The sequence below is a fragment of the Echinops telfairi genome, unplaced genomic scaffold (assembly GCF_000313985.2).
Source record: "Echinops telfairi isolate 266 unplaced genomic scaffold, ASM31398v2 ScPeMD7_20;HRSCAF=75, whole genome shotgun sequence".
NCBI classification, from domain to species: domain Eukaryota; kingdom Metazoa; phylum Chordata; class Mammalia; order Afrosoricida; family Tenrecidae; genus Echinops; species Echinops telfairi.
The window spans coordinates 8,694,112-8,708,951 of record NW_022103917.1 but is presented as its reverse complement, the minus strand read 5'-3'; the positions used below and the strand labels follow the sequence as shown (position 1 = coordinate 8,708,951).

Below are 14,840 nucleotides of genomic sequence, written 5' to 3'. Positions count from 1 at the left end.
AAGAAGTGAAACTGGTATTGTGTCTATGACCCAAAAAAGTCCTTATGTTTTAAGACACATTATAAAATATGTATGGATGAAATTATATGGTGCCTAGGATTGCTTTAAAATAATCTTGAATAATAATAATGATAATAATAATCTGGAAGTGAGAGAGGAAAGTAGGTTGGAGAGTAGAAAAAAATATTAGCAGTGCATGTTTAAATTGGGTGATGGTATATAGGGATTCATTATACTATTCTTTCTATTTCTGTGCATACTCGAAAACTTTTATAATAAAAAATGAAGAGAAAAAGTGAGTGAAAGAATATCTATTGTTTTCACACTCCAAAGAACTCAATTGCATTGCTTTGATTGTTATGAGGTCCGTATTTGCCTTGTTATGCGGGTTGCTGGTTCTTCACAGAAAAACAGTCTCTACTCTAGATCATGAAAACATGACTTTATGTTTGCTGATATTGAGTACTGGTGGGATCTAGTTAACTCAATCCAGTACTCAGAAGTCTTAATTTAATTAGAATCTAATTCTAAGATAATTTGACAGTGACAAAAGGGCTTCCATGGTACCTTTAAAAAAAGGATTTTTTAAAAAAACGTAATTGCTGTGTTACATTCCGGAACTACATCTATTGGAGAAATTGAGGTTCAGCACTTACCTTTTTAAATCTTTCTTAGCACGGTAAGTATTTTAAAGGAAAGGAAGCATGGCTCAAAACTAAGTCTGACAGACTATGTGTTTCATCTCCCTCCTCCCATTTCCCCCCAGAGAATGCAGACGATGTTGCAGTGCACATTTTAAATTTGATAAATGAATCCCCACCTCTGGATGAAGAAGAAATAAAGATAATTGTGTCTAAAGTATCTGATATTTCACAATGTAATGAAATAAGTATGAACCTAACCCAGATTATATTACAAATAATCAATGCTGTTTTGGGAAAACATACCGATTCAGCATCTGACTTGCATGAAGTGAGCATTGAGTAAGTACTGAAATTTTTGGCAAAATCAATTACTTAATAAAATTTAAATTTTGTATGATTAAATATAATGACTTAATCTGTCAGCCAGTCATCAACAATCTTAAAGGACAGGTTGTTATGGATTGAAAGCTCAGTACAATGCAATGGGTTCTTTTTTACTTATATCCCAATTGTAAAAGAACAGTTTCAAAGTCTAATAATAATAGTGACTTCCCCAACACATTTAAAAAAAAACCCATTTGCTATGGACTTGACTTTGTCAGACTATAGAGTTGACACAGGACTCTACTTGTGTCAGAGTAGTACAATGCGCCACATGGTTTTCAATGGCTGATTTTTCAGAAGTAGATTCATTGGGCCTTTTCTGAGCCGCCTAAGGGTAGACTCAAACTGTCCATCTTTCCGTTTGCAGCTAAGTGTGTTAAATGTTTACACCACCAGGGATATCCATCTAAATAGTTACCCTTACCCACTGCTGGTGAGGCACTTCTGACTCTAGTGACCCTATGGGACAGAGTAGAACTGCTCCATAGGCTTTCCCAGGCTGTAACTATTTATGCAAATCAATCTTTCTGTTGTGGATCAGCTAATGGGTTCAAACTGCCAACCTTTCAGCTAACCATTGAACCATAAAATCGCCTTAATAAACTAAACTTCTGATTTGCTTCAAACTAAACTTCCAATCTATTCTTCCATGCCCATGACTCCAGTGTCCCCCATTTCTGTAGTGTGTACCACCCAGTGCTTAGACTAGCGATTCTCAACCTGTGGGTCGTGACTCCTCTGGGGGCCAAACGACCATTTCACAGTGGTCGCCCAATTCATAACAATAGCAACACAATAGTTATGAAGTAGTACCAAAAATAATTTTATGGTTGGGGGTCACCACAATGTGAGGAACTGTATCAAAGGGTCGCGGCATTAGGAAGGTCGAGAATCACTGACTTAGACCAAAAAAAAAAAAAAAGAGACTAATAATAGTTACTTCCCTTTACATCACAGCCATTCAATAATTAAGTCTTTATAATTATTATTATTAAACTTTTATTCGTGATATAGGTGAAAGATTACAGAGCAGATCCTGTGATTTACATTCACATCTACATGAATGTGCATTTTGTTTCAAACTATCAATTTAAATCCCTTCGATGTAATAACACTTATCCCCCGTCTTCCCAGTGTTTCCTATTTCTGTACCTCCTTCTTCCCTAACCCTCTGTCCTTGGGTAAATGCTGTCCTTTTTATCTTAAGAGGTTGATTATTTCAAAAAGGTGGGTTCAGTTCTCAGTTCTGAGGGTTCTCTAAGGTCCATAGTTGTAGGGTCCCATCAGTCTGTATCTGACCAATAATCCTGTTTTTTTTTGTGTGATTTTGAGTTCTGTTCCACATGTTTCTTCCACTCTATCTGGGATAAGAGCAGTCGGTAGTGGTAGTCAGGCACCATCTGATTTTTCTGGTCTCAGGGTTGGTAGACTACAGTTTGCATGGTCTATGTGTTTCTATGTGTCTTTTAATTTTAATTTTAATCATTCTTATTCCCTTCTGACTGGGAGAGACCAATATTTGCACATGAGATTTTAAGACCCAAGCAACTACTGACCAAAGCAGGATGTATAGAACATTATATTTATGAATTATGTTATACTAATTGACCTTGGTATCCCTAGAACTATGATTCTGAGCTTCCAGATAATAATTAAGTCTTGTATGAGGCACTGTGCTTGAATTTTTAAGAAATTCCTGTATTCATTTCCTAGGGCCCTAAGAAATGACCACAAAGTAGGTGATGCAAAACAACAGAAATGTTTCTATAACTTTAAAACCAGTGAGTGATCTTATCTAATAATGTCAGAAATTGTGATTTAGAACCCAAAGAAAACCCTTGAGTAAATCTTGTCAGAAAGATGGATTGTGCATCCAGAAGGTAGAGATACTTCTCACTATCTGTGGTTCCTTGCAGAATTCTGAGGATAATTGATCGTGCTGGTCACAAAATGGAATTTTTTGGGAGGACAGCGAATCTGACAGTGGCCAGGCTGGCTTTGGCTGTGCTGCGGGTGGACCACACGTTTGAAGGCATGGCCTTCAGCATTCGTTCTTATGAAGAAGGTGCCGACCCTGAGGTGAGTGTAGCACAGGGGATTGAGAGGCAATTAAGATGAACTTCCTCATGCACTGGTAACGTTTCCGTTATACAAATAACCCAGGGAACAGTTCTTAGTAGGCGAACGCCTGGGCTGGAATGTTGTCCATGAGATGAACCATGACACCACATTGGGACCCAAAATCATCTCCAGTGTCACTTTATTACTAGCTTTCATTTTGGAGTACTTATTATATGAAGGTAGGTTAAAAAAGGCATAATTATTAGGAGCTTGGGTTACACATTGAGCTGCTAAACACAAAGTTTATGGTTTGAACCCACCAGCCACTCCACGGGAGAAAGAAAGATGAGGCAGTCTAATCCTGTAAAGATTTAAAATCCTGCAAACCCAGAGGGGCAGTTCAACTGTGGCCCATTGGGTTGGAATTAACTCAATGACAGAGAGTTCTGTTTGGAGTTTGATGAAGGTTTCCGTTCATACATACACAGATTTGCTGCAAATGTAATGTATATAAATATATCTTTTCAATCAGTAGATGCCTGCAGATAACTTATTTGTCTTAGTCTCATTATGAGGTCTTCAAAATGGAAGTATTTACCCAAGGACAGAAATGAGGAAAGTTAGGAAAGAGGGAAACAGGAAACAGAAAGGGAATAGAAGTGGATATTCTACTGAGGGGGTTGCAATTAATGAGATGAAACAAAAATGTGTATGAATTGTGAAACGGTATGAATGTAAAAATGCTAATCTGTTCTGTAAACCTTCATCAATTCGCAATGAAAAGTAAAAAAAGAGAAAAGATTCTATTAAAAAAGTGGTTTATGCCTTCAGGGCTGGTTAAATTCCATTGCAGAGGTCAGCTCAGAAAGTTATGGTATCAGTTGTTTGGGGATTCCAAAGGAAACATCTTGATATATTTTCTCAAAGAACACGGGATGATCATGGATGCTTATTAGGAAGAAGTTTTAAGAAAATTGAAAACTACTCGGTGAGAAAAAGCCAGGAAAGGCATGCTGAGATTTTCCCCATCACGACAATGCCCTCATTCTTTGAAGGCAGGACGAGCTTTCTTATTCAACAAAGCATTGTTACTGAGAGTGGGTGTTAGACTTTGTCAAATGCCTTTTCTTCATGCATTGAAATTATCCTGTGGTTCTTTTCCTTTGTATTATTTATGGATTGTGATGAGAGTTGTATGAGTCCCCAGTAAAATGATTTTTGAAACTTAATAAAAAACAGTTTTTATAATCAAATATTGCTTTAATAAATCATTTTATTGGGGGCTCTTACAGCTCTTATAACAATCCATAATCAATTGTATCAAGCACATTTCTACATATGTTGCCATCACATTTTCAAACCATTTTCTTTCTATTTGAGCTCTTGGTATCAGTTCCTCTTTTTTTCCTCCCTCTTCCACCCTTGTGACCCCTTGATAAATTATAAATTATAATTATTTTCATATCTTACCCCATCCGCTATCTCCCTTCACCCATTTTTCTGTTCTTCGTCCCCCTTGGGGTGGGGGTTAATACATTTATCATTGTGATCAGTTCCCCCTTTAAACACTAAAAAGAAAAAGTAAAAAGAAAAGCCAAGAACCAAGTATACATGAGCCTTATGGGGGTATGATCTATTCTAGTCTGCTCATAGATAATATATATATATATACATATATATATACACACACACACACACACACATACACACACACATATATATGTATATATGCATATATATATCACCACCTGTATTTAATAACAATAACACTAGAGTAAACTTGAAATCTAGCAAATTCCCCAAACATATCCTTCATATTCAAAATTGCTTTAAAAGTTCTAGATACCTGGCTATTCTATACATATATTTTAAAAATCTTTTTATTGGGGGCTCTTACATCTCTTATCACAGTCTATACATCCATGTTGCCATCATCATTTTCAGAATATTTTCTTTCTACTTGAGCCCTTACTAAAAGCTCTTCATTTTTTTCATTTTTTCTCTACCATCCCTCCCTCATGAACCCTTAATAAATTATAAATTATTGTTTTCATATCTTACATTGTCCACTGCCTGCGTTCATCCACTTTTCTGTTGTTCATCCCCCTGAGGGGTGTTATATGTTGATCATTGTGATCGGTACCCCCTTTCCCCCACACCATCCCTTTGCCCTCCTGATATCACTACTCTCATTATTGGCCCTGAGGCATTTGTCTGTCCTGGATTCCCTGTGTTTCCAGCTCTTAACTATACCACTGTATATGCTCTGGTTTAGCCAGATTTTTAAGGTAAAATTGGGGTAATGTTATTGGGGAGGGGGCATTAAAGAACTAGAGGAAAGTTGTATGTTTCGTTGGTGCTATACTGCACCCTGATTGGCTCATCTCTTCCTTGTGACCTTTCTGTAAGAGGATGTCCAACTGTCTACAGATGGGCTTTGACTGTCCTTTCTGCCTTCCCTTTCATTCGCATCGATATTATTTTTTGGTTCTGGGTCTTTGATGCCTGATACTTGATCCCATCAACACTTCATGATAACACAGACTGGTGTGATTCTTCCGTATGGGCTTTGTTGCTTCTCTGCTAGATGGCTGCTTGTTTATCTTCAAGCCTTTAAGACCCAAGACGCTATATCTTTTGATAGCCAGGCACCATCAGCTTTCTTCACCACATTTGCTTATGCACCGATTTCATCTTCAGCGATCATGTCAGGCAGGTGAGCATCACAGATTGCCGGGTTATTAGCACAAAATGTTCTTGCATTGAGGGATTACTTGAGTAGAGGCCCAATGTCTGTCTGCTGCCTTAATACTTAACATATAAATATGTGGACATAGACCTATTTCCCTATCGTTAGCTATAAGTATATTTACATGTGTATATGCCTATAGTTAGCCCTCCATAAATGTCCTTTGCCTCCTAGTTCTTTCCTCTATTTTCTTTTATTTTCATCTTGTCCCACTATCATGTTTGGCCTTCATTCAGGCTTCAGTAATTCCTCTTGGCTACATTGCCCTTGATCAAGCCCCACCAGGTATCCTACACCTTCCTCGCCATCGATTTTAGATCACTTGTTGTTCCCTTGTCCCTGGGTTTGCTGACACCTCCCTTCCTTTCCCCCACCTTCCTCTTTCCCATCTCCCCCTGGAACCATCAGCCCTGCTGGTTTCTCTTCCAGATTGTTTATCCCGTCTATCTTATCTATATAGACATACAAAGATAAGTATAAAAATGAGACAAAGCAAAACAACAAAAGAAAACAAAACAACAACAAAAAACCAATGACAAAATAAGAAAAGCCTATAAATAGTTTCAAGTCTGTTTGTTGACATTTAGGAGTGTTTTCAGGTCAGGTCTGATGGGGTGCCACATCCTGGAAACCAAGTCTCTTTTTGGTATTCCCTGGGGACTTCATTGCTTTGCTCCCCTTGCTGCTCTGTTGCACACCCTTAGCGTTTCACCCTGGTGTGGTGGGGTCAGATGGGACACAATTCCCGCACTGTGCCTCCAGTGTTGGCCCCTGTAGCACTATGGGTCAGTGAGGGACGTTGTGTCTGGTGGTAGGGCCGGCCCTGTGGTCCTTTCTGTGCATTGGCTGCTCTGAGCGGGAGCATTGTCCTCAGGGCTTGGTGGGCTAGGATGTGTTCTACTCTTTCTCCTTCCCTCTTCATTTCCTCTTGTGTGCTCTGATCAGATGCACCCCTCTCCCTGAGCTGTAGCTTCAGTTATGTCCTCTGAAGTGCATTCTTCTGGGTGAGTGGGTGGGGTGTCAACGTAGTTGGGATTTGAGGCTGGCCCCCCAGACCACTCTATTGGTTTGCTGCTTCATGCCAGGATGTTGCATTCCTGTCTTGGTACACTGGGTTGAAGTCTGGTCCTTCTCTCCCTCTCCTGTGGAGATATAAACAATACCCTCCCCTTGGGTGGGTTAGTGCCCTGTTGCCCCACTACCCATGTCCCTTTTTTTCCCTTTCCCCCTCCTTTTTAGTTGGCTGTCATATGTATCCCTGGATTGGGTCTGGCCCCTGCCATAGTACCTGGACCTCACCCCAGGAATGTCTATACATATTTTAAATCAACTTATCAGTTACTCAAAAGACCCTTCTGAAATTTTGATTGGTGTTGTATTGATTTTATGACTTATTTAGGAAAAGCAATGGACTTGCGTCCTTTTATCTTGTGATCTAGCTTATCTTGCATATTAGTTCTTTGCAACTTTGTAACTTTCTCAACATTCTTATGTACTTCATCCTAAGTCTATAAATATTGTATGACCTCTCTCCTACCTGTGGTACACCTTTGTCTGTTATTATATTATGATTATTATTGAACATATTTATTATGTAGGGGATATATGTCTATGTATTTCATATGTATATAAAGTTAAGCAAGAAAATGCTAAGTAATAAATTATTTTTTAATTAGAAAACGTAAATCTTCATATTACAATATATCTTTCCGAGTTGATTAAAAACATTCAAACTCACTGCCATCAAGTCGATGCCAACTCATAGTGACCCTAGAGTATTTAAATGAGAGAATGTGTACAAGGATGGTCATATAATATATTGTACCTGGAAGAAACCATAGTTTATAACTATCCCAGTATTTGTCAAGTATCGTTATCAATCAAATCAGCAAATTCTTATGCTAGTGGGCCTTTGGAAGAATTCCAATGGGCTAGTGCCCACTTCCTTGCCACCATATATCTGTGTATCTATAATTATGGCAAATATATATGTAACAAAACATCTGCCATGTTACCAAGTTTATATGTGTAATTTAATGACATTAACACTGCTCCATAAACTGTGAGAGAAGTACCTAATACTATTATGTTGCCCTTTCTCTGTCTCTGTCTCTCTCTCTCTTTTTACCCCTTTCAGAAATATGGAGGAGGGTAAGCAGTGGCCTGATTTCAGAGATTGGCTTTTATTTCTGAGAATTAGGACAAATCAAGTAGTGTGGATGTGGAACTAGGGCTGGGGTGGGAATTGAAGTTGTGAAAGACTTTACTACAATAAATTAGAATATCAACTTCTGTTTTTCTGGCTTTTCATGGCAGATTTACCTAGGTGAAGTCCCTCTGGGAAAGACTTTGGCTTCCATATATTTGCCTAAATCACTGAGGGAGAGAATTCCTCTTCACAACTTACAGACCATCTTGTTTAATTTCTTTGGCCAAACTTCACTCTTCAAGGTAAGCTTTTGCCTCCCGTAACGAACTGTCATGGGCTGACTCACTGTAATTAAGAACTCTTTCTATTTTCATGATGTGTTGATTTTGAATATGCTTTCTGATTTATCCCACAAATCTTCCAGCACAACCCTTGGCCTTCAATATGAATCAACATCTACGTTAATTATGTTACATTAACATTTTTTCACAGCTTCTCAGCACTGGTAAGAAACTTAAAGATTAATCAGTGGTCATACAGGTGCCTCGAGAAGTTTCAGAGCCAGAAAAGAACAGCAAATTCTGCTGATGGAAAGCTATTTCAGCTTGCCAGTGTTCTCCCAAATCTCCCCTGGCTCCTATCCACTCTCTCTGGCCACATTTACTTGAAGCCAGGTGTGTCCACTAGTACATCCACCTACAGGCATTCGTTCTTCCTTCCCGCAGCTTCCACAGAATCTTCCCTGAGGGCTCCAGTCCTCACCCAGGATTAAAACATAAAGGCAAAAGGATGTGGTGGTTAAGGGTATGGAACTTGGGGCCAAACTGTTTAGAGATTGGCTTTACTGTGTTCTACCTGTGGTACCATGGGCAAGTTACTCAACATGTATTTGCCATAGCTTCCTCTTCTGTAAAAGAGAGTAATAATAGTACCTCATCTGGCTACTCTGGGTGGTACAGACAGTTAAGTGCATGGTTAGCAACTGAAAGGTTGGTGGTTTGAGTCAACCCAGAGGTGCCTCAGGAAAAAGTCATGATGGTCTCATTCCAAAATCTCAGCCATTGAAAACCCACCTCTGAAACACATGTCTTTATAAGGTGGAATTAACTTGATGAATACTGTTTTTTTTGTTTTGTTTTTGTGGTGTTTTCCCCCTTTAAATAGGGTTGTTCAATGATTAAGGTGGTTAACACATATAAAATGTTTAGAACATTGCCAATCACATAATAAGTACAATGTGAGGGTTTTTGTTTTGTTTTAAATTGGGATGAAGGTTTACAGAGCAGATCCATTTTCCATTTAACAATTCTTACACGTTTTGTCTTATCTCATTGATTGCAATCCCCACAGTGAAGTAATATTTTTTCTACTTTCTCCCTGTGTTTCCTTTTTTATTTCTCCTTTCCTAGTCCTTCTGACATTTATCCTTGGGAAAGTGCTGCCTTTTTTATCTCAGATGGTTGATTATTCTAAGATGTGCATGTCTCTCCTGTGTTACTGTTGTTAAGGTGTGGTCAAGTCACTTCTGACTCATCCTAACCCTATGTCCAACCGAAGGAAACACTGCTCAGTCCTGGGCCATCCCCACACTTGCTGTTACACTTGAGCCCATTGTGGAAACCACGGCTCAATCCATTTTGTCAAAGTTCGTGCTCTTTTTGGTTGATTCCTCCACTTACCAAGCATGATGTTCTTTTCCACAGACCAGTCTCTCCTGGCAATTGCCTGTCGGTTTGTCATATGGGGAGGCTTACGTGTTGCTGTGACGCTGGAAGCTATGGCATCAGTGTTTCATATATCATCAGGGTCACTCATGGTGAACAGGGTTCAGTGGAGTCGCCAGACTCAGAACAGCCTAGAAACGAGGAACAGATGATCTGCTTCTGCAGGCTTATCCACTGCATAAGAGCAGAATATTGTTCCCCTATAGACTTATCTATTGTTTGACTGAAAATTGAGCCATGGGGGCTATTTTATTTCAAGACCTGAAGGGTGACTATAGGCCATAATCTTGGGGGTTCCACCAATCTCTGTTTAACCAGTAAGCCTGTTCTTTTTTATGATTTTCAGTTTTTTTCCCCAACATTATTCTCCAATTCTGTCAAGAACCATTTGATGTGATCCCTTTCAGAGCAGTTGGTAATAGTAGCTTGTTCTTCTTGACATCATCTTGTTCTTCTTGACATAGAAGTTTTTGCTTGACTGTTATTATAACCTTATCTTGGACCTCTGGCTTAACAAAAGGCCCACTCCTTTATTCCACCCAATGTCAACTAGCTATTGAGAATATTGTAATCTAAGTTTGTGTGATATTGATGATGATGATGTCTATTAATGGATAATTTTGCCCAAGGTTACATAGCTAAAAAGTGGCACAACTCAAAATCACGACCTGGCTGTCTGACCCCAAATCTCATGTATTTATGAGTTCAATACAATTAATTTATCCAGATGTGCTTGCATTTCCAAGGAGGCTATCCAAAGGAATTAATTTCCAATAGTTAAATAGTTTTTGTGGGGGCTATAGTACTGGGACAACACATATACCCATGAACCATCACTATTATATAGGATGTTTCCTTCTCCTGGTATTCTCTAGCTGCTCCTCTGTCTATCTAAATTCTATTTATTCCTGTGGGTGTGAATAAATACCACCTAAAAAGCCTGCCTGGAGTTTGTGAACCCTTATTCTCTCCCACTTTCACTGTTTATATTCTTGTCTTACATTTCTGCTCAGTTGTTACGCTGGTTTCCCAAGTGGGTTGTGACATATGTTAAGTGTCAGGTATGTTTTATTCCTCAGGCAACTCAATACAAGGCTAAGAACTCAGCATGATTTTAGTAAATATGTGTTGATTGAGGTTTTTTAATAGGAGAAAAATAGGCTAACCTTAAAATAAGCTCATTAGTGAGCAGGAGTTTTAATTAAAATGAAAAAAATGTTGTGCATAGTCCTCTGATCCCTCTGATAGGCTTATAATTTCTCTGTATCATTTGAGATATCATGATCTTGTTCTTAATCTCTCTCATTTCTTCAGAGGTCTGATTTCATCTCATAAAATAAGACCTAAATTTGTTTTGCATAGATTTCAAACTTAATAAGTAATTTTCATTTACTCACAATTTCCGTTGAAAGACATTGCATATCTTTTCCCAAATTAGACTACAGACAGATGTCACAGTGCTGAAAGGAGGATTAGAACTAGCCTTCCTTCAAATTCAAAGGTGTAAGGCACCCTCTAACTCATTACGTCCCATCTCCTCATTTTACCAGTGAGGAAACAGACCCGAGAGGGAAGAGGCCTGCTGAACGCGACAAAACTTGTTCATTTATGCACTCATTCATTCCATTTTTTTATTCAGCATTTATTCAGTTCCTACTATGTACCTTGTGTGGTGTTAGATTAAATGGTGATCAAGAAAGATGAGGTCCCTGCCTGGGTGGTACTTCCAGTATAGTAAGAGAGGGATAACAGAGACCTACTGAAGTGGGTGACCCAAAGTTGGGTCCTGGGCACTTATACAAAGTGCACCCTCTTTAGCTTCCTTTTCCCTGAGTTTCACAGCCTTGCTTTAACTCTGTTTCTTTGCAACATCTTTTGATAAAAACCTTAGCTGCCATTATAACATTGTACCTTAAAAATCATTGACATTACAGCGCTCTTGGAAAACACGGACCTCCCACTGCTCCAGTAGCTGCAGTGCTCAGAGACAGGGGCAAGGCTTAAAAGGCCAGTGCTATATCACACAGGTGCTTTTGGAGCACTGGGGAGGATGCCTCCCGAATCTGGGCTATCAGGATAGGCCTACTGTAAGAGAGGTCTCAGCTGAGTCTCATAGGAGTTAGCAGGTGGAAAAGGATAGGGATGAGGAGGAAGGTGTGTTCAGGCAGAGGCAGAAGCTTGTGTAAAGGTCCAGAGGTGAAATAGGCAAAGCGTGGCTTAAGCACAGAGTAAAAGGGAGTATGTCATCATTTTGTGTCATCAAGTTGATTCTGATTCGGAGTGACGCTGTGGTTCTGGGTAGAACTGTCCCATAGAGGTTGTTAAGGTTGTCAGTCTCAACAGAAGCAGACAGCCACTTCTTTCATAAGGAGTGGCTGATGGATTTGTGCCGACCTCATGGTTAGAAGCCCGGTCCATAACCAACTATGCCACCAGGACTTATGTAAAAGGAGACAGGAAAAAAGTGTGGAAAGTGCTGTTACATCATAGATATTGCAATCAGTATCAAGAAACAAAATATGTTCAAATTGGTGAATGAACAATTTGCTCCTTAAACTTTGACTTCAATCGAATAAAAAATTAAAAAGATAAAAAAGGGAGAAAAAGCATGAAAATTGTCATTCCTTTCCTTCTGTGTTCACCATTTTGTGGTGTTGTTTGTTGTTAGATGCCACTCATAGCAACCTTCTTTCTGGACAGCAGAACGGAATCCTGCCTGGTCCTGCACCATCCTCACATTTGTTCCTATGTCTGAGTTCATTGTTGCAGCCACTGTGTCGATCCATTTGATTGAAGGCTTTCCTCTTTTCGCGGCCCCTCTACTTTACAAGCCTTTTCTAGGAAAAGATCTTCTGATAACATGTCCAAAATACATGAGACACAGTCTTGCCACCCTTGCTTTTAATGAACATGCTGCTGTACTTCTTACAAGACAGATTCGTTGGCTCTGTAGGCCGTCCACAGGAGTTTCAAGAGTCTACAGCACCACAATGCAAATGCATCCATTCTTCTTAAGTCTTCCTTATTCAGAATCCAGTGTTTGTTTACATGCATCTAAGGTGATTGAGAACATCATGTCTTGAGTCAAGTACACCTTCGTCTTCAAAGTAACATCTTTGCTTTTCAACACTTGAAAGAGGTCTTATGCAGTAGGTTTACCCAAGGCAATGCATTGTTTTGATCTCTCAACTGCTGTTTCTATGAGCACCTCCTGTGATCCAAGCAAGGTGAAATCCTTAACAACTTCAACCTTGTCTCTGTTTACTATGATGTTACCTTTTGGTGTAGTCATAAGGATTTTGTCCCCCTCCCCCCCCCCCCCCCCCGCATTAAGTTGTAATCTATACTGAAGGCTGCAATCCTTGATCTTCATTAGCAAATGCCTCAAGTCGCTCCTACTTTCACCAAGCAAGGTTGTGTCATTTGCTTATCAAGGTTGTTAATAAGCCTCCTCCAGTCCAGATGCTGCATTTTTTTTCTTCCTGTAACCCCGTTTTCTAATTATTTTCTCAGAATACAGAGTGTATATATATGGTGAAAAGATACAACCCTGACATATACCTTTCTCTGATTTTAAACCATGTAATGTTCCTGAGATAGTTAAGGTTTATTGTGCCAACCTGGCTGATAAACACATGTTGGATTAGTTGAAGGTGGAGAGATAAATGGTTTGATGAGCCTCTCCCTTCTAGTTTTCGGGTCTCTTGCTTTCTGATGGTTGGACCAGGGTGTAGCTGCCTTAGCCAGTTCCCTGCTTCAGCTGGCAAGGCTCACTTCCTGCGAGACATCCCTGAGGAGAAGCCACATGGACCTACCCCGATACAGCCCTGGGTGCTGGAGAAGTCACGTGGAGACCCCTGCTAGTGCTGAGATGCTTACATGCTCATTGATTAGGCTTTTCCCCAGAAGTCAGCATCATTGTGTCTATTTTGTGAGATTGAGGAGGATTTTGTAGATTGGTGTCAGACATATGGGCTAATGTTGGACTTGTGGGTTTGGACAGCACTGGGTTGGGAAGCTTTCTTAATGCACACTTATCCTTTATATAAAACTCTCTCTTATACATATGAGTTTCTGTGGATTTGTTTCCCTAGTTTTCCCAGACTAACAGAGTTCCCTTGTTCTGTTTGCACAACTGCCTCTTGATCCATGTACAGGTTCTACATGAGCACAATGAAGGGTCTGAAATTCCCTTTCCTCTTATGGCTACCCATAATTATGATTCACAAAGTTGAATGCCTTTGCATAGTCAGTAAAATTGAGGTAAACATCTATCTGGTCTGTGCTTTCATATAAGATCAATCTGACATCAGAAATGATATTCTTTGTTCCACCTCCTCTTCTGAGTCCGGCCTGAATTTCTAGCAGCTCACTGCCACTGTACTCCTGCAACCATTGTTGAATGATCTTCAGCAATATTTTACTTGTGTGTGATATTAATTTTATTGTTCTATAATTTGAGCATTCTGTTGGGTCACTTTTGTTTGGAATGAGTGCAAAGAAGGATCTCTTCCAGTCAGATGGCCAGGTCTTCCAAAGTTCTTGGTATAAAGGCGTGATTGCTTCCAGTGTGTCAGCTGGTTGAATCATTTTAACATCCCCATCATTTCCTAGAACCTTGTTTTTGGTTAATGCCTTCAGTTCAGCTTGAACTTCTTTCAGTACCATCAGTTCTTGCTCTCTTATGCTACCCCTTGAAATGGTTGAATGTCCACTAATTCTTTTTGGTACAGTGACTCTGTATTCTTTTCATAGTCTTGATACTTCCTATATAATTCAATATTTTCCCCATAGAATCCTTCAATATTGCAACTTGAGATTTTTCAGTTTAGGATATGCTGAACATGTTCTTCCTTTTTAGTTTTCTAACTCTAGGTCTTTGCACCTTGCGTGATACTACTTCACTTTGTTTTCTCAAGCTATCTTTTGAAATGTTCTATTTAGCTCTTTGACTTCATCATTTCTTCCATATGATTAAGAGCAAGTTTTAGACTCTCTTCTGACATCCCCTTTGTATTTTCTTTCTTTCCATCTTTTTAGTGACTTTTTGCTTTCTTCAGGTATGATGCTCTTGAAGTCATTCCACAGCTCATCAGATTTTCTGTCATTATTTTTCAATGTGTCAACTC

The 14,840-nt window shown here is 39.3% G+C and overlaps 1 protein-coding gene across 1 annotated transcript in view; it reads left to right on the top strand.

Annotated features, from left to right (window-relative positions):
* The window catches only part of ADGRG4 (adhesion G protein-coupled receptor G4), a 148,214-nt gene that overhangs the window by 76,728 nt on the left and 56,646 nt on the right, over positions 1–14,840 (top strand). Inside the window, 3 exon segments of the mRNA XM_004713396.2 lie at positions 767–983; positions 2,945–3,107; positions 8,155–8,289. Of these exon segments, the coding sequence (XP_004713453.2) occupies positions 767–983; positions 2,945–3,107; positions 8,155–8,289 (515 nt within the window).